The 20,780-nt window shown below is 34.5% G+C and overlaps 1 protein-coding gene across 1 annotated transcript; it reads left to right on the forward strand.

Moving 5' to 3' along the window:
• The first annotated feature begins 15,885 nt into the window (after positions 1-15,885).
• LOC124848538 (protein ROLLING AND ERECT LEAF 2-like) lies at positions 15,886-20,745 on the forward strand. The gene is made up of 5 exons (XM_047326240.2): positions 15,886-17,604; positions 17,699-17,776; positions 18,412-18,617; positions 19,525-19,748; positions 19,894-20,745. Exons 1-5 carry the CDS (start codon positions 16,575-16,577, stop codon positions 20,561-20,563), a joined length of 2,208 nt encoding a protein of 735 aa, XP_047182196.1. The 5' UTR covers positions 15,886-16,574; the 3' UTR covers positions 20,564-20,745.
• Positions 20,746-20,780: the final 35 nt, after the last annotated feature.

Consider the following 20,780-nt stretch of genomic DNA (forward strand, 5'->3'; position numbering starts at 1 on the left):
TTGGAAACTTGCCCCATAGAGGTAGTGTCTCCATGTCTTTAATGCAAATACTACTGCTGCAAGTTCTATGTCATGCGTTGGGTAGTTCTTCTCATGCACCTTTAGCTGCCTAGATGCATAAGCTACAGGTCTCCTACCTTGCATTAGGACGCACCCCAAACCTTGATATAACGCATCACAGTACACCTCAAAAGATTTGTTGGAGTCTGGAATGATTAATACTGGTGCTGACGTTAGCCGTTGCTTCATATCTTCAAAACTGGCTTCGCACTTGTCAGTCCACAGGAATGGTTGATTTACGAGTTAACTGAGTTAGAGGGCCTACAATCTTGGAAAACCCTTCGACAAAACGTCGGTAATAACCGGTTAATCCTACAAGACTTCGTACTTCAGTTACAGTTTTCGGCCGCTCCCACTTTAGCACAGCTTCCACTTTTGCTGGATCCACTGAGATTCCTTGAGCAGAAATCACATGACCCAAAAATTTACTTTCTCTATCCAGAACTCACACTTTGACAGTTTCCCATACAGTTGATGTTTTCTCAAAATTTCCAACACCATCCTCAAGTGTTCTGCATGCTTTTCCTTATTCTCTGAATAGATAAGAATATCGTCTATAAATACTACCACGAACTTATCTAAACATGACCGAAATATCTGTTCATGTAGTCCATAAAAATCGCTGGAGCATTCGTCACGCCAAACGGCATTACTACGTACTCAAAGTGTCCGTAGCGAGATCGAAAGCCGTCTTTTGTACATCTTCCGTCTTGACAAGAATTGATGGTACCCAGATCTGAGATCGATTTTCGAAAACACCTCTGCTCCCTCAACTGATCTAATAGATCATCGATTCTTGGCAAAGGATATTTGTTCTTTATTGTAACCTTGTTCAACTGTCGATAATCCACGCACAACCTTGAACTTCCATCCTTCTTCTTCACCAGCAATACAGGAGCTCCCCATGGAGACACACTTGGACGGATAAACTTCTTCTCCAACAGATCTTCGATTTGCTTTTTCAACTCTGCTAGTTCGGCAGGAGCCATTCTGTATGGAGCCATAGAAACCGGGCCAACTCCGGGCACTAGATCTATTGTGAAATCGATCTCTCGACTAGGTGGTAAACCTGGTACTTCTTCTGGAAAAACATCAACATATTCTTCTACCACAGGTATTCCGATGATTTGTTCTTCAGTATTCTCTCTTTTCTCCTGAGCTAACACCACATAGCAGGTAGCTCCATCTTTGATATCTTTCGCAACGACTCGAGTTGAGCTTAGTTCTAAATCGTTCAAATTTAGAAACTCTATCTTTTGTTTCCCGCAGTCAATAAGAACGTGATTGGCAGTCAACCAATCCATTCCCAAAATAATGTCTAGATTTTGAAGGGGTAAGCAGATCAAGTTCACTTTGAACTTGCGTCCTGCAATTTGGATCGGGCATCCGACACAGACTGAACTGGTCGCAACTGGTCCCGATGCTGGTGTAGAGACTACTAATTCACACCCTAGATCGTGCATCGATAATCCGAGTCTTTCTAAACATGCTAGGGATATAAAGGAGTGTGTGGCTCCAGAGTCAAACAAAACATATACGGATTCTCCTAACAACATACAGGTGTGTAAGATTAATGTACCTGGCTTAGTAGCCTCTTCTACAGACATTGCAAATACTCTTCCTGTTGCCCGGGGCTTTACTTCAGCAGAATCTTGTTGTTGTGGTTCACCCACTTTCTTTTTCTTTGGACAGACATTAGCAAAGTGTCCCGGATCATTGCAGATGAAGCATCTCTTCCCTTCAACTCTTTCCCCAATGAGTTTAGGGCAGTCACGTCTGAAATGTGCCCCTCCACACTCAAAACACTTCACTGTTCCTCGATATGATAGTTGTGGTTTTTCATAAGGTTTTTTGTTGAATTTCATTGAAGATTCTCCCTTTGCAAGTCTGGAAACTCTACTTGGATCAAACTCCAACAATTCTATCATTCTGGCCTTCTCTACCAATGCTGGAAACTCTTGTATTTCCAATGGCATAAGTACCTTCTTCAGTTCATGCCTTAGTCCTCCCTCGAATTTTCGACATCTCCATTCTTCTGTGATATTCTGAGTATAAAACCTCGAGAGATAATTAAATTTTACTACGTACTCTTGTACTGATAACCTTCTTTGTTGTAAGGTCAGAAAACTCCGCCTCCCTTGCAAATTTTGCACTGTTTGGAAAATATTTTTCCAAGAACCTTATCTTAAAGTTCTCCCAATTCACAGCCTCACCACGAACCGTCATCAACTGTTGCATACTTTCCCACCAATATTCAGCCTCACCCACCAAAAGAAATGATGCATAAGTTAATTTTTGTTCTTCTGAGCAAGTTATTACCCGAAAAATCTTCTCGTTCTGCCTTAGCCAAGAGTCAGCCTCATCAGGAGTAGCCTCCCCATTAAATTTAGTTGGATCATGCCTTAAGAAGTCATTCAAGCTAGAATGATTTTGAGGTACTTGATCAACTTGTTGTTGCTGCATCTTTGTCGAGTTTAAATGATTTCTTCAAAAAGATAACAATACAATTTAGCATATGATGTCAATTTCCTCCAATAGTCATTTTCATCATAACCATTAATAGTTTTACTAAGAATAATAATTTCACTCCCCATAGTCCCAAAATGCTTTCGAAAACCATTGCTCTGATACCATAATGTAACACCCAAATATTTTAAAGGGTATTGCTGATAGTAGAGATTAAATTAATTTGATATCTCATATAAACAATCAAACTTTATTTCAATTACTCCAAAGTACAATACCAAACTTACAAACTTTAAACAATATAGTCTTCACCACTGAAATTTCAACTTATAAGTTTTACACAACATAATCTTCCCTAATACAAATTTATTCTTTTTACAAAAATCCCTGAAAGTTTTTCCCCGCATCTCTCTCATCTCTCAGCTTTTTCAACCGCATCTGCAACATTATCTAATCACATATAACATGAGTTATATGATCATAGTACAAACAAATAAGGGTAAGCCAACCTTATCATAAAATCATTAAACTTGTAATAAAATATTATAATCATGTATTTCTGCAATTGATAAAATATCATTATTCCGATGTCCTTAATTCATCATTATCAAAATCATCTTTCTCATTTCCATAAATCTTACAAGTGTACCATGCTTACTCATGAAGCCTTATGGTCAGACCGCTCTCTGCCTGCTTCCTTAAGCCTCACTTATATACTATGTCTTACTTTCTGAAGCCTTATGGTCAGACCCCTCTCTGCCTGCTTCTATAAAACTTACGAATCATATGTTTATGTCAAAGCCTTATGGTCAGACCACTTTCTGCCTGCTTTCATAAACCTCAGGTGTTACTTTGCTCATACCAAACTCTCATGGTATAACTCGAACATACTACTCCCGGTAGTAAACATCATTCCATAAGTAATGATTTCTCATATCCACTCCAACATTTCATAAAACCAACAATTCATACCCTCTTATCCACCTAACTCAATCATATTCATTCTTTAATCATGAATTCATAATAACTCGTTTTGGTATCAATAAATTAAACATATTGTCAGATATCATGCTTCATATTATAAACTCATTTTGCCCACAACGAGTATAACTCAACATATTTTCACCAAACAAAGATCATGGATCAACCAAAATATATCAACATATCTTAAGAACTACATATTAAAGTCTGGGCTCAATGTAATGATAAATAAAATATATATGAAATTTTTACCATGATGATATTATGCATCTACAATCAACTTGTTTTATTTTATTTTCATCCTAGTAGAGATTTTTCTTTACCCCAATTGGTCACCGGAGAGGACCCAGATGTCTGAACGCATCAAACTCACCTTCGACGCCAGCACATATGACTAGTCACAACTGACTGGACCAGGCCAGGGCTACTCTATGATCAGGGATGTGCCAACTCAGGTTTTTAAGGTTCCTCTATCCTACCAACAACGAAAGGCCCTCAATAATTAACAATTGATTTATTTAATTTATCTACCATGTTCTCTTATGCTCTAAATTTGAAATGCCAAATTTTAATGTGTTCACTTCCTCTCATAGCAACCTCAACAATATCTGTACATCTATTTAATATCCATATATAAACTATTTCAGAACCCTTACTTCAGACCTTCCAACAAGATCAATTTCAGCCAACAAACTCATTCAAAACAGATTAAATTCATCACATCACAACCTGTACAATTTCACAGTTTCAGTTATCATAAAAGTCATAAAATAGTTTCACAAGAGCACACCAGTTCAACATTCATATGCAAATATTTTATAAAATAAATTCATACAAAAATAATTAGCTCCCATTACCATCAAAATAATATTAATATAAAAATTTAGGGGAATCAAGAAGTTGAATCTGGCAGAGCCGATTAGACAACTTCTCATCCTTCCAGAAATACAATATAATTAAATAACAAGAACAATAACATGTCTGGGGAAACAAGAAGTTGAATCTGGCAGAGCCGGTTAGACAACTTCTAATCCTTCCAAAAATGCAATAAAATAAATAAGTAAAGCAATAAATAGTTTGGGGAAACAAGAAGTTGAATCTGGCAGAGCCGGTTAGACAACTTCTAATCCTTCCAAAATACAATAAAAATAAATAAGGAAAGCAATAAAATGTTTGGGGAAACAAGAAATTGAATCTGGCAGAGCCGGTTAGACAATTTCTAATCCTTCCAAAAATAAAAAAATATAGACAAGAAAAAGCAATAAAATGTTTGGGGAAACAAGAAATTGAATCTGGCAGAGCCGGTTAGACAATTTCTAATCCTTCCAAAAATAAAAAAATATAGACAAGAAAAAGCAATAAAATGTTTGGGGAAACAAGAAATTGAATCTGGCAGAGCCGATTAGACAATTTCTAATCCTTCCAAAATACAAAAAAATAAACAACTAATAACATACAAATGGCATAACATAATCAACATCACATTTTACAACTATCACACTTGGATATCATCATAGAAGCATACTCTTATTTAATTTTCAATATCATACAGAAACAAAATACTCCATATTCAGGATTTAAGATCAGACAAAAGCAAAATATAGCATATTCCAGACTCAAGATAATACAAAAGGAAATACTCAAAGTTAGCTCCCCTTACCTCTATTCCAGACTTAGTTTCCTCTTCTCAAACCGTTCTCCGGAACTTCCAGAATTTCCCCTCTTCACTTAGAATTTCCTCCAACTCTCTTCTCTCACAATTTCTCTAGAATTTTGGTGCAAATTTTCAGCCTCCCCCCCTTGGCTATTTATAGCCAAAAAATTTTACTATTCATTTTTACTATTCATTTTTACTATTCACTTTTACTATTCATTTTTACTATTCAAAAATTATTTTTTATTCACCATTCTTATCTCTGAATGATTAATTCTACGTGGAGTATTCTCTTCCACAATTTATTTTAATATATTTTTATATTTTTTTTTTATTTTTTTTTTAACTATTCACTATTCACTATTCACTATTTACTATTCACTATTCACTATTCACTATTAAAAAATCCTAAATAAGTTATCAAAAATTTGAAGCTCTCCCTCTAGAATTACTATAATTTTATATCCAAAAATTTACATTTTTCTATCCATTAAAATTATTATTACTAATAAAATGCTAAAATTTACTATTATAAATATATATATATATATATATATATATATGTATATTTTTTTTCATGGGTCTTACATCATCTCCAATTGTTACAAACAATGTGATATGCCTTGAATTCACTGATTTGATCGACAAGCCTTTTTTCTTGTTGCTTCATCAAAGTTCAAACTTTTTATCTCCATTCCTCTCGATCAACTACAAATGTGCTCATACATTCTCCAACTGGGAGTTTGGTGGACACTTGCCTTATTATGCTCTTTAGTTGCCCATTCTCCTTTCCTTTGGCCGACATAGATAGCTGATCGGCTTTGGTGTTTTCCTTTGGGAACGTGCTCGAAAGTTGCACTTGGGGGAGCGAGGGCTGGAGGTTGACCACTCGCCATCTTTTCTTTGTGGTCACTATGTAAGCTTAAAAGATTATGCTTTGCTCCATAGTACGTAGTACAATATTTCTAGTGCATGAGATTGAGTGTTCACTTCAAGTTGTCTTCCTCACTCCAGAGCTTCCTTCCTAGTTGTTCAGATACTTCGACCGATCAGATGTACCTGTTAAAGATACTTTAATGCTTAAGTTATTTTGGTATTCGATTAATTCATCAATTAATGTTATAATAAAGGCTTAATAGCTTATTTTGTCCTCAGTTTTGCTCAAATGGGTTAATTAGGTCCAACCTTTGAAAAGAGTGTCAAATGCGTCCTTACTTCGTAAATTTTGCATCAACAAAGTCCCTTTCGTTAAATAGAAACAAACGGAGTTAATTATGCACTGACATGGGAAAAAAAGTCAACAACTTTTTTCTCTTTCTCTCTTTTTCCCTCATATGTTTCTCTCTTTTCTCTCTTATTCACCAGAAATCCTTTACCCCTTATGTTTCTCTCTCATTCACCAGAAACTAAAAAAAGAAAATAATTATTTCATCTCTTATAAGAATTACAACAAAAAAATCTGGCAAAACTGGAAAGATTCTATTATATTTTCATCTCCATTTTTTCTTTCCAAAAATTCCTCTTCACCATCATCGTTCCAACTCCCCTCCAAAATCATACACAACCAATCTTCATTTTCATCATCACAACTTCATATTCCATTTTCCATTTCTCCTCTTTTATTTTCCGTGGGCATCAATCATCGTTGTCTTTTTCATCATGATTTTTCACAAACACAAGTAGATACTCCCCTAGAGTTATAATCTTCTTCTCTTCCCATTCATTAATTCCAACCCAATATTATGGTTTTACTATGATTAATCATATTTACTGTTCATATTTTCCTTCCTCACCACTCTTGCCTCCTTTACTTCCATGTTCTTCATCATCTCCATATACTCCCCTACAACTCAAAACAATAGTCTTTTCCATCTCAGATGCATAATCATAGTCCAGCTTCTCAGTTCCATCACTAGAGAACACAATGCTCATATCATTTTCTTGCATTCCCAACCAAGAGGACATCCCATTCACCTCAGAATCAGCAAAAACTTGACATTCGTTTCCACTCACAATCGAAACCTTGGCCTCTAATAAATTACTATTATTGACAACGTTAACAGCCCCTTCATCACCCAAACATTGGTTTTCAATGCAAGAAAACCCATCCCCATTCACAACAACCCCAACGAACCCCTCATCACTTCTCAAACCCCTAACATCTTCCCCAACCTCTTTCGCTTGCTCTGAACCTCGAACCACGCTTCCACTTTCTTACATAGGAGATAAACCCGGTGCCATGTTGTCGCTTTCATCCATGTCCATTTGAAAAAGATCAAATTTTTCTCGACAAAAATCAACCTATTATGAAAAAAGAACACCAAAAGACATGTTAATATGATCAGAGATTAAAATCACACAAAGGGCAAACATAAAAGTGTCAATGGCCATGGCCACCTCCAATCACCGCCGAAATGGTGGTGGTGCTGTAGAGGGGAAAAATGGAATGGTGTCGCCGACAACGGGCTCGGCGCAACAATGGACGCAACCGATGGAAGCTGGTGCGGTTGTCGAAGGCGATTCAACCAGTAGTGCTTCAGGTGAAGGGTATGACTCGCATATTGGGAGAAGGAGAAAGGGGGCACACGTGCTTGATGAGGAAGAAGAAGTCTCATTGCGAAGAAGGCAATGTGAGAAGAGAATGTCGCCAGAGGCTTATCTGGCCACGAGCTGGTGACAAATCAAGGGGAAACTATGAGCAATTTTTTTAGTTGCAGACACCAGTTTCAATTCAGTTTCAATCTATTTCGTTTCCAAACCTTAATTGCAAGCCCTGTTTACTGTTGCCCGTTTGTATACTTTACAAAAAATTCTTGGAGTTATTGAAGTAAGGTTAAAATCGAAAATTGCTTAACCACTAATTAAATAAACTTTTTATTAAGAACTTAATTCAGAAGAAAATAAAAATTCAAATAATTTAAACTTCAATTAATTAAGTGAAGATGGGTGTAGAGAAGAGAGAGAAACATATGGACACAGAGGAGCATATGAGAGAGAGGAAAGTTGACTTTTTTGCCATGTCAGCGCATAATTAACTATGTTTGTTTCTATTTAACGGAAGGGACTTCCTTGACGCAAAATTTATGAAGTGAGGACGCATTTAACACTCTTTTCAAATGTTGGACCTAATTGACTCATTTGAGCAAAATTTTGGACAAAATAAGCTATTAAGCCTATAATAAATACGTTACAAAAGTTTCAACAATCTTACTTTTGACATGTATTTATAGGTTTTTTCATGAACTTTTGATTAAAGTTAGTCGAATTTTGTTAAATATAATTACTAACTTGTTTAATTTAACTAGATAATTAGTTGAATGTGATGAATACCGATTGGCTTCCTTCCCATATGAAAATTCAACTTAAAAAATTCCATCGATACATATACTCATACATACATACATACATACATACATATATATATATATATATATATATATATATATATATATACATATATACATATATATACATATATATATATATATATATATATATATATAGGTTTAAATGTTTGTATCCGGTTAAAAGGTGAATTTTTGTTTAGTATCCGGTTTTAAAAATGCATCTATTGAGTCCCAAAGTTGTAAAAACTGTTTAAATGAAGTCCCCTCCGTTAAATTGGCTTACACGAAGTTAACTCCGTGCTGACGTGGCTATAAAATCTCTTCTCTTTCATCTGTTTTTTCTGCAACTTTCAGCTTTTTCTCTTTCCATGTCTTTTGGAACAGCTAGCTTCTACCAAGGTTTCTCATAATTGCAGGTCATCTTTTGCAGCAACTCTTTGTATGTGCACAACATTTTAGATTTACACCAGCACTTGCCCTAGATTCTGAAACTAGTCTCCAATACATTCAATGTTTTTAGCAGTCCTAGAATCGCGGCATAAGAAAATAAATGTTGCAGTGAGTGATAAACTCCAATCTCTTACGCACTCGTTTCACTATGGAAAAACCAGTCAGTTAGTGAGTTTCGAAAGTAACATTACCAGTAAGCAAATTTCATCGTCAAAACGTTCCACTGGCATGGTTACTGAGCCAAATTCCTCTGTTATGAACATTATATATACATAACTTTTATATTTGTTTTAATCTAAGATCTCGTATAAGTTATAAAAAAAGTTAACGTTAAACGTATTCTAGTGGGTTATTATATTTTTTCCATTGAAGAAGACTTGGAAGGAGGAAATGAGATCTAAAAATAATCTAATAATTCACACAAACATGCAAATCTCTCGTTTCAAAATCCTATTTCAGTTTAAGCATTCCAATACCTCCTAGAAGGGAATTTGGATAGTTTTCTATCATCAGTTCATCATAAAATCAGTTTCTATAAAATTATAGCAATTTATAAACTAAAATGTGAGCAAACTAATCAGAAATACACCTTTTAACATGAGGACGAAGTAAATATTTAAATATATATATATATATATATATATATATATATATATATATAATATGACTTATGATTAAAATTAATTTAAACTCTTTTTATCTTATTATGAATAAAAAAACATTTTGTCCTAGTCGCGTGTAACTGTTTCGTTATGAAAATTAGTAAATTGATGAAGGTATATAATAGGTATAATTAGATAATGGTGTAAAAATAATTTACATTTGATTTGGAGATGAATATATTTTCCGAACTTAAAATAGAAAAAAAGAGAAGCGCGTTTTGAGGAGCCGTTGCCTTCACGAAAACCTAAGCGCACTTTTGCGTTCTGACAACCCTAACTTTACCTCCACTAACACTAACAAGTACAACAAAATACATAAATAAACAAATAATATTTTTCACTGTTTCTCTTTGTACTTCAGTTCCATTGGAGACTGATGCTTCCTCTTTCAACTTTGTCACTTTTATCAATTCTCTCTCTCTCTCTCTGTCTCACTTTCTCACTAAAAATTATAACTTTACCTCTATCATTTTCTTTTTCATATTAATAAACCTCTTTTTATTTCTTACCTTCTATACTACAAATTCTAAATAGGGTATCTAATTAAGTTACTACCTTTCTTTTTATATAAGTTATGAAATTTGTTATATTTTTATTTTAATTTATCACACACCATGTATGTATACTCATTCTGTCCATGTAGTAGCAATTATTAGAAGCAGCTTTCTTTTTTATCGATCAACTTCAATCTTTATTGCACTTTTTTTCGATGTTTTCTGTTTCTTAATATTTTTCTACCTCTCCATCAAGCTTCAATGTTTTGATAACACTTGTTTTTTACTTCCTTTTTCGATCTTATATCTTTGGATACATTTCTCTTCACTCATTTCATGTTCTTCATATGACTTACCTCTTTCTATTTTATATACTTCTGAGTACCTTCAACACTAACAATATTAATGTCATATATTAATGACATTTTATATATTATTAAACTTATCAAGTCAAATCTTATAAAATACATGATATTATAAAATAATAAATTAATTAATAATTAAAATAATTTCAAGTTGGTCTTAATTTAACTGAATAATTGATATAAGATAATAATATATTTAATTTATTTTTTGTTTTAAAAGTTATAAAAGCAAAGGGTTGAATATTTTTAAGGAAAAATTTTATACATTATTAACTACTTTAAAAGATATATTTTAACAATTTATATTTTATAAACAATATAACCTATATTACACTTTCGGTATATAACCATTAAACTAAAATTTTAATTGTGTTGAATTACACTATACTAAAACTATTTTAGAATTAGCAGGAGTAATCTAACCGTAGACGTTATGAAACGGCAAAAAACAAAAATTAATGTTTTTAACCGTGTATTGCGTAGAATAAATATTTATTAATGTTTCATACGATTAAATTCTGTAGTGAAAAGATATTTTTAAATACAATAAATCTATTTTTAAGTTTATAGCATACCTTGAATTATATAAATTATATGTGTGATATTAGATTACTTAAGAAGAGTGTAATAACTAAATTCCATAATTAAGTTTAGAGTGTAGGAATAAATATATAAACCATAATGAATAAAATTTAAAATGATCAATACTTACTTATTTTAAAATAAAATGACAGTTTTAAATTACTACTGAATATTACTAGACTATAAAAAAAATACCTTTTGAAATAACTTATTGTTTTCTAGTTTATCGAGTATAAGTTCTTATATACTATTAAAGTATATTTTATTCTATTTAATTTGAAAGTGTCATAGAATTCATAGATCATATTTTACGAGTCTAGAATTTTTTATTTTTAATATTTTTTCCTCCTTTATGTTTATAATACATTAATTTTATTGTATTAAATTTTCTTAATATATTTTGAAAACATAATGAAAAAAGAACACTAAAATCAAAGAAATCTAAATTTATGTTTTGATAATTTCTTATCTGCTATTATTCTTATTAAAATATATATTATCATTTATACTCTTTTTTTTCAATGTAATAAATGAGAAAGTAGAAAAGGGAAGGCAACACACAAACGACGTTCATCCGTGTGGTAAATAATCTTCAGCATATCCAATCACTTCGGTGCAGGATTTCCTTTAAAAAGCAAAAATTGAGCTGTTTTTACAAGTGGTATTGTCTAAATTTTTTTAGTTGATACATTAAAATGTCTAAGAATAAAAGTAATATTTTGTACAGGTTTATAATTAAGTTTGAAATAAAAGTATATATAATTATAAATTAGTTAATGTTTTTATCGAGATTATCAGGATGAATTTTTGAATATGTTATAAGATATAAATAGATTGAAGAATGATGATGTGTACTCTTCGTACTGGGATGCAAAATCAGATTCACCTTTAAATGATTTTTTGATACTCAAAATCAGTAAAAGACGTTGGATCTTTCAAATAAAAGAAATATTACCAACAAATACTATGTGTATTTATAAAACTTTTGAATCATAGGACTTACAGGATAAACTTAATAATACGAAGAGAATATAAATAATATTAACAAATATTGATAAATATAATGAGTTAATATATATATATATATATATATATATATATATATGATAATTATTGAAATAATAATGATAATATGATACCTTATTTTATTTATCAAATATTATATAATATGATATTAAAAAATAGGCTTAATTACCTACTTAGTCCCCATGTTCGGAGGTAATTTGCTGTTTAGTACCCGGTTTTAAAAATGTAGGCATTTGATACCTATGTTTTGAAATTTGTATCAATTGAATCCTACCCACTTAACGCCGTTATAAATCTAACGTTTTTCTGACTGTGTATGTGATTTGTGGACGAGCGTTTGTGGACGAGCGCCGAGGACGATCGTCCAGCGAAGAGGACGCTCGTCCAACGAGGCAGAAGAGGACGCTCGTCCAGCGAAGCGAACGCTCAGTCAGGCAGAAGAGGACGCTCGTCCAGCGAAGCGAACGCCCAGTCAGGCAGAAGAGGACGCTCGTCCAACGAAGCGAACGCTCGTCCATGGCGCTCGTCCACAAACGCTCGTCCACAAATCACATACACAGTCAGAAAAACGTTAGATTTATAACGGCGTTAAGTGGGTAGGATTCAATTGATACAAATTTCAAAACATAGGTATCAAATGCCTACATTTTTAAAACCGGGTACTAAACAGCAAATTACCTCCGAACATGGGGACTAAGTAGGTAATTAAGCCTAAAAAAAATTATGATGTCATCAGACTACTTATATTTGATCATGGTTAATATATGAATATTTGCATCAATAAATATGTCTTAGAATATTTTCTAACATGTTAGAAATTGAATTAGCCACATGACCGAGCATATTTGTTGGCTCAAGTATGTACATAAGTTTTTCAGTCTCGAGAGTTTGATTATTATGTGAGAGGTGTTTGTTGTGATTATGACTAGCTCTCTAGTCGAGTTGTGGTAAACTTTTAGGGTTTCGCATGTGAACTAGCCGTTAGGTCGAACGATAAGTGGTCGTCTTTGACCATGAACACTATCTTATGTGCTTTTGAATTGTTGACCTAGGCAGGATATTATGTCGTTTATCAAGATTTCTGCTGTTGGCTTAAGCAAACTTTGCTTTATACTGCTAACTTAGGCAAACTTTGTTTTGTGTTGTCGACTTAGACAAATTTTGTTGTGTGTTGCCAACTTAAGCAAGCTTTGTTTTGTATTGTCGGCTTAAGCCTACTTTGTTCTATGTCGTTGACTTAGACAAACTTTGTTTTGTGTTGCTGGCTTAGGCAAGTTTTGCTTTGTGCTACCAACTTATAAAGCTAGTGATAACTTTGTAGGTAACTACATGGCATTAATAAAGAATTTCTTTTGAAATGTTGTAATGATTGCATCGCTTTATGAAGTGTCCTATCGCATTAAATGCATCTAGTAGTGGCTAACGTAGCCACGTCCGGGTGGTTTAAGTCTAGAAGATGAAGCACCGAGGATTGTGATTATTTTTGGCCTGAAATGACGCTTTGTAATGCATTTTGTCTTTTCGAATTCCTTATATTTTTTGGCCATTACCACTCCTTTCTTTCTTCCTTTTTGTTCATCTCTGCACCTTTTGCATTTGTTTGTTTCTCGTTTGGGTTTGTATTCTTATCGAGTATGCTCGCTATTGTATGTATGTCTTCTTCTATTTCTTTTGATTTGGCTATGATTGTCATCGTTCCAAGTTGGAGAGAGAGATTAATGCATGAGTGAAAATTATTTTCCTGTCTCTTCTAGCGAAAAAGTTTCTTTATCGAAATCTTTAGTTTTCGCTTCTCCTTTAGTGATTTCCTCGGGGTCACCTTAGGAGCCTCCCAAGAAAGAAGAAGAAGAAAAAAAAAAGCAGGTAACCAAGGGTAAAAAGGTTACACCATTTGTATTACGGGTTGAGCCACCTACACCAACAGTAAAAAGGCGCTACCAATTCCCTCCCATTAGAGACTCTAGTTATACTTCGATTCAAGAAAAGGTGACCTTCTAAGCCTCCGAGCTCGTGAATGAGTTGAGGGTAGCTAAGCTTATGTCTATCGTCAAATTCTATCCGGATGAGCTTATTGCCCTCCCTTGCTCTCTTAGTGATAGGGTGTTCTCCCGTCTTGACATATCAACCAATCTCTAAACATGGTACTTAACATATCAAAAGAGTCCACCGAGTATGAAGGCAACATGTAGTACCATTCCAAAGTTAGGTTGTCCAAGATGGTAGGAAACAACTTGCAAAAAAATTCTTTTATTGTGGGTGTGAATACTAACCTAGATCAAATAAGCTTTTAGATGGATGGTCGAGTTAATTGTTCCATCGTACTTGTGAATGTTGATGAAAATCCTCTTTGGATGCTAGCTCAAGCTACCTCTGTTGTGAAATGATTGAAATTATCAACATTAGGTGGACATGAGAAGTCATTCCTACAAAAAAAATTTAAGGGTGTACCCGGGAAGATTAATGTTCTTCTCGATTTACTTGCTTATCAAGATGACCAGTAGAATTTTAAGACTCCGTTAACTCCTCATCCTAGTAGAGGCTATGATGTCTTTGCTTATCGTGATCTCGTTTCGAGTGGCACGATTAGTTGCAAGTCTCCCCAACTTTGTGTTGGGTTGACCTGCTCCAATCTCTTTGGGATCTACATCAAGCTAATCTATCACGACTTTCATGAGAATCTTGTCAAGATGATAGGTTGCACTTTGTCCGAGAGTTGTGCGGGCCTCCTCCTAAATGTTTTATTGGCGTGTAAAGGTTTGACCTTTTCCTTGATGCCCCTGCTGCAGGGACTCGTATTGACCAACGAATGTCATGTTTGTACTATTGGTGGAGGGATCATTTGTCGAGGATGAGGAAGGGACTTCCCGTTCTCTAGGCTGATGAACTCCTGGTTCAGTGCTTAAAGGTCCGCCTATTGTTAAGCGCACAAGGCTTTGAGCTCGAAGTCCTAACTAATTCCTTGTTATGCTAAATTAACATATGCATTTGATTTTTAATGGTCACCATCGAGTTGGAATCCATTCCGTGAGATATCTAGGCTTAACTGCGGGTGATGACCATAAAAGAGTGAAGTTGTGACAAAGTTTTACTGAAAAAAAAATATATAATAAACGCATATTTTATGATAGAATACTATATGTATTCATAAGATTTATGGATTATGTGACTCGTACGATAAAACTAATAATATCAAGTAATATAAACAAATATAATGATTTTTTTATATATATAATAATTAAAATAATAATAATAATATTATTATACTTTATATAATTTATCAAATATTTTATAAATATATAAGAATATTAGAATGTAATCCTGTTACCTATATTTGGCCACATTTATTAATATATATATTTTTACACCAACAAATATATATTAAAATATTTTCTAATGATTTAGGTTACTAAAACGAAATAAACATTATTAAACCATATAACTTAACATATTTATTAGACTATATATCTACATTTAACGTTTATAATTTTTTTATTAAAATAAATTAAATATAAATTGTTTTATAATGATGTGATATCATAAGTGAATAAATAATATCCTTTTAATGTATGATAAGAAATTTCAGTTTATTTGAAATGAGCTTCATTGTGTAACTTCATTTTAGAGATTTGTTTTTTCAATAAGTTTCATTTTACTTTAAATATGTTATATTTTGTGACTTTATTTTATGATTTTTTAAATAAAATTTTAATCAAATATACACAACTGTTACCGTTGAATTTATTTATTTATTTTAAGTTTCAGAGTAGCTCTTGTGACCCACTTGATGTGAGTAATAACTGCTGCAGAATTACTGGCAGTGGTTCACCATTTTTGTTTGTTTCTCCTTTTCCACCTTTTTTCCATCTTTGCACTGCACAATGCTCCTTGTTCATTGCCCGGGCCTTCCCTGCAGAATCCCTGCTACAATCTTATTACATACATACTCATAAACTACAACCACACTGATACGCTTCAGTTTCCCTTGATGCCCTTTGTTTTGATGACTTTTACCTACCCTCATTGCTTTCCCTTTCCTTCTTTGTGTCTCTGAGAAACCAACTCAATAACTTTACCACCACCATTTCTCTTTCTTTTCCTTATCTGCCTCTAACAAAGGGTCTTGTCCCTTTCCCACTACCCTAAGACCTCTCATTTTCTACACTTACTGCATCACCATGCAACCAACCTGGGTGCTCCCTGCTTCTCTGTTCATCACTGTCTGAAATATAATAAAGATCACATTTTGACCAAGGAGGTCTTGCTTTTCCAGCTGTCAAGGTGAAGGGTTATGATATCTTACTTTTCATCCTCATTGGGTTTGTTTTGTTTATTTTTTTTATTAAAGTGGACCCTTTCGAATGTGGTGTGAGATTGTGAATGTGAAGCTATGAAGAAATAGTAATGGATTGTGGTGAGGGTTGTAAAAATAGAGTCTTTTCTTTGAATGTTCAGTGAATCGATGTAATTTAATCCGATTAAAGGGGGAAATGGGTGCTACGAACTCAAAAGCAGAAAAGAATGAAGCTTTGAGTTTGTGCAGGGAAAGAAAGCGGTTCATCAAGGTGGCTATCGATTCAAGATATGCTTTAGCAGCTGCACATGTTTCGTACATTCAATCTCTTCGAAATGTTGGCATTTCTCTCCGCAGGTATGCTGAGGCTGAGGTAGTGGCAGAGTCATCTCTGTCTGTATCTGACAAAACCCCTTCTCAAACTAGTTACCCTTCTCCATCACCTTCACATGTTGCTGAGGTTGAAGTTTCGGAGTCACCTTTGCACAATGATAGTCCTCTTTCCCCGCCTGTGGCCACCACTCTTAGTTACATGAGGTCGGGGGGTAATGCTGCTGTTACTGTTACAGTCAATGCATGTGGAAACATCAATTATTTGGATGATGAATCCACTGTGGTTCCAATGCCTCCACCTCCACCACCTCCTCCTGAGTCAGGTGCGTCTTGGGATTTCTTTGATCCTGGGGAGGATAGTGAGAGCTTCAGGTTTGCAGTGCATTGCAGTGACTCCAGAGAGTGTAGGGATGAAGAAAATAGAGATCAGTGGTTGCATGTCGGTTCAGATGGGCATTGCATGATGCAACCTAACCTTGATGAGAAGTTTGGAAAGTTCAGCAGTGATGCAATGGGAAATGAGGGTGGAAATTCTTATGCTCCCTACCTTGATCATTCAATTGTTTCAAGAGGAGTGGAAGGGGGCAAACAAAAGGTTCATGGAGAAGTGAGAGAGATAGAGTTGCCGAGTGATGCAGGTGAAGTAAGCCGAACTGTTGCAGACAAGGGTGCTGGTGGAAGATCCAGTTCAAAGAAGGAGAAGAACATGGCTGGAAAAAATGTGTCCGCGGAAAGAGAGGATCCTTCAGAGTTCATCACCCACAGAGCTAAAGATTTTCTCTCCAGCATAAAGGATATAGAGCATCGGTTCATTCGAGCTTCTGAATCTGGTAGGGAGGTCTTGAGGTTATTAGAAGCAAACAAAATCATGGTGGGGTATTCTGAAGCAAAAGGTAATTCCTTGGTATCATGTGAACTTTTTATCTAGTAGTGCAAACTGATTAGTCTTCTTTATTATTACTAATCTTCTGCTGTCTCTTCTGATAGTGAAATCCTCTACCATGGATATGCTGTCAGCTTTCCAGCCTGTTTGTTGCGGGGGAAAGGCTTCACCTGTTTTCCAGGGTAAGTTGCTTTGATTCTGTAATTAGACACTGATTAGTAACTAATCTAGTCTTAAATATCACATCCTTCATGATTTAGGTTTTGTTAATCATTCTTTGAATTAAGTTTGTTGCTCTCTTGATGATTTCTACATGCTTGATTAGCTCTTGTTAAATTCTCCATTTCCCGTAACAAATGAAATGACACTATTCTGGACATGTCACAAACTGTTATATTCTCAACTTTCTGAATGTTTTAAATTGGTTGATGAATATGGTTTCTTAGTTCTTACATCTTGGATTAAGGTAATTTGTGTATGAAACAACCTGCAAGAATCCCTTTGAATTCATGAGGTATAAATTTTTTCAACAAATAAATAATGGTTAGCAAGCAGTGTTGTAAAGGTAAGCCATGTTGACATAAGATTTTACCGTGTAATGAATTTGGAAATAAAGAGGCATGCGGCATTGTTTTGTATTTGATGCAATGCAATGCAATCTATCTGTAAGTTCAGTATTTCTCAAATTTTTTCTTGGCTAGTTTTTACTCTTTAACTACGAGGTCACTGTTTCTGTTGTATGTCAAAGTTTGATTATTGAAAGATGAATTTTTAGGATTGAATAATTTATATCTTTTTTTTTCTTTTTCTTCTGCAGAACCTGCCCAAAAAATTATAAGTTGGAAAAGGACAGCATCTTCTCGGTCATCCTCATCTAAGAATGCTTTGGCTGCAAAAACAAAGGAAGATGTTGATGATAGTGGAAGTGACTTTGTTGAAGAAGTCTGCATGATTGCTGGAAGCCATTCATCCACCCTTGACAGACTATATGCATGGGAGCGAAAGCTCTATGATGAAGTAAAGGTATTACAAGTAGCATAGAAATGAAGAGTAAAGAGACTATGGTGAAAACAATTAAAGTATGAAAATTAAAGTGTGACATAAATGGATAAACCTGACGCTGCCTGATGTATGAGTATGCTAATTTACATATTAAGAATTGGTATCTAATATCTTCAAAATATCCAGTGAGTGAGTCGATTACATCTGAGTTCCTTGAACATTTATGCCTATAGAAGTTTCCACATTGAAATCATAACATGTGGTTATCTTGAGATGCTGGTTATAAAATGAAAGGGTGTAAGACATGAAAAATTATGATTCCATGCCTATCCTACTTATCGTATTCGAAAATGCATAAGCAACATCATGTTAATTTGTTGTGCTATTCTGATTTCAGGGCTAATTTTGTATCTATCTTATATGGTGTTGTAGGGAACTCTTGATACTAGACAAGTTGTGTCAAGATTTTCTTTTCATTCATTATGGGAATCTGGTGTAGAAAATGAAAACAAAAAAGCGTTGTTAAACTATGGTTGAAAAAATTTACTGCATTCTCTATTGTCAATAGTACCTCACTACTTCAACTCAAACTCTCGAATGGGTTCATGCAATTTGTCAACAATAATCAAACAAGTGATGCCAGTAAATTACTTAAACCGTTTGACACATAAATAACTGATACTTAAGGGAAAGAAAGACTTTGGAAATCGAAAATACTAGCCAAAATACGCCTTTAAGAAAGACTTTGGAAATCGAAAATACTAGCCAAAATATGCCTTTAGTTCTTTCTCTCCAAATTTTGATTCCTTTCAAGGGGACGCAGAGGTATTATTTTATCATCAATGTGTGTGTTTATTAAATGTACTGCACCTCGAAAATTTGTGTTTTCAATTCCTGATACTTTTGACCACTTATTGGCTGTCTGTAGGCTAGTGAATCCATCATGAAGGAGTATGATCGAAAATGTCACCAGCTTAGGCATCAATTTGCAAAAGATCAAGGCTCTCATGTGATTGACAAGACCCGGTCTGTTGTGAAGGATCTGCATTCGCGGTTAAGAGTGGCTATATATTCTGTTGATTCAATATCTAAACGAATTGAGAGAATGAGGGATGAAGAATTGCTCCCACAACTTTTGGAATTTACAGAAGGGTAAGTGAGAGGTTCTGGATTTTACATTTGTTATCATTGTTGAAGTTAACTGTTTGCTATTGATAAACAACTATTCCTTGCCAGCTGAGTGTTAAAGCTATGAACCTATAACCACTAATGACCTGAGAAACTACGGGTTATGCAGATTGATCAGAATGTGGAAGGCCATGCTGGAATGTCATCATGCACAGTACATCACCATCTCCTTAGCATATCATTCAAGAAACTCAACAGAAACCTTGTTGCGAGGAGAAGTGCGCAGGGAGATAATGACCCGGCTTCTAGAAGAAGTTGAGTTCTTTGGTCTGAGTTTTGCAAACTGGATTAACAGCCTCACTTCATATGTGGAAGCACTCAATGCATGGCTGCAAAACTGTATACTGCTACCAAGGGAGCGTTCCAAGAGCAGAAGACCGTTCTCCCCTCGCAGACTTCTGGCACCACCTATATTTGTTCTTTGTCGGGACTGGTCTGCTGGGATCAAGGCTTTACCTTCTGAGGAACTAAGTCAGGCAATCATAGACTTTTTGTCTGATCTTCACCTGCGGACCGAGCAGCAGAATGACCAACTTTTCAGGAAACAGAATTCTGCAAATGCAAGAACTGCAGAAACCGAGGAGAGCAAAACTAATGAAGATAATGAAGACGAGTCTGCAAATTTGAGCTGTATTCATGCAAGGTTAACCAAGGTTCTTGATCGACTCACGAAATTTTCTGAGGCATCATTGAAAATGTATGAAGATATCAGGCAAAAAAGTGAAGCAGCTCGAAACGCATATCATAATTGCAGAACTATCAGGACTGAAAAAGCTTAATTTTCAAGTATATGAACAAAAATTTCTACTGTGCTTGCTTGACATTAATTTATTATATATGAAAAACGCTCAAAAACATAAACACATGATCATGAGCCTGTTGAAAAAAGAAGTTTGAGATGAAAAACGGAGAGTAAGTTTCTGTAACTTATGGGTAGCAAAGTCTTGTTTTCTTGGGAGAATCATATGGTACTTAGCTGGGGATGTGTTCACGACA

Source organism: Vigna umbellata, chromosome 1, assembly GCF_029865625.1.
Source record: "Vigna umbellata cultivar VRB3 chromosome 1, Vumbellata_1.0, whole genome shotgun sequence".
In the NCBI taxonomy this organism is placed as follows: Eukaryota; Viridiplantae; Streptophyta; class Magnoliopsida; order Fabales; family Fabaceae; genus Vigna; species Vigna umbellata.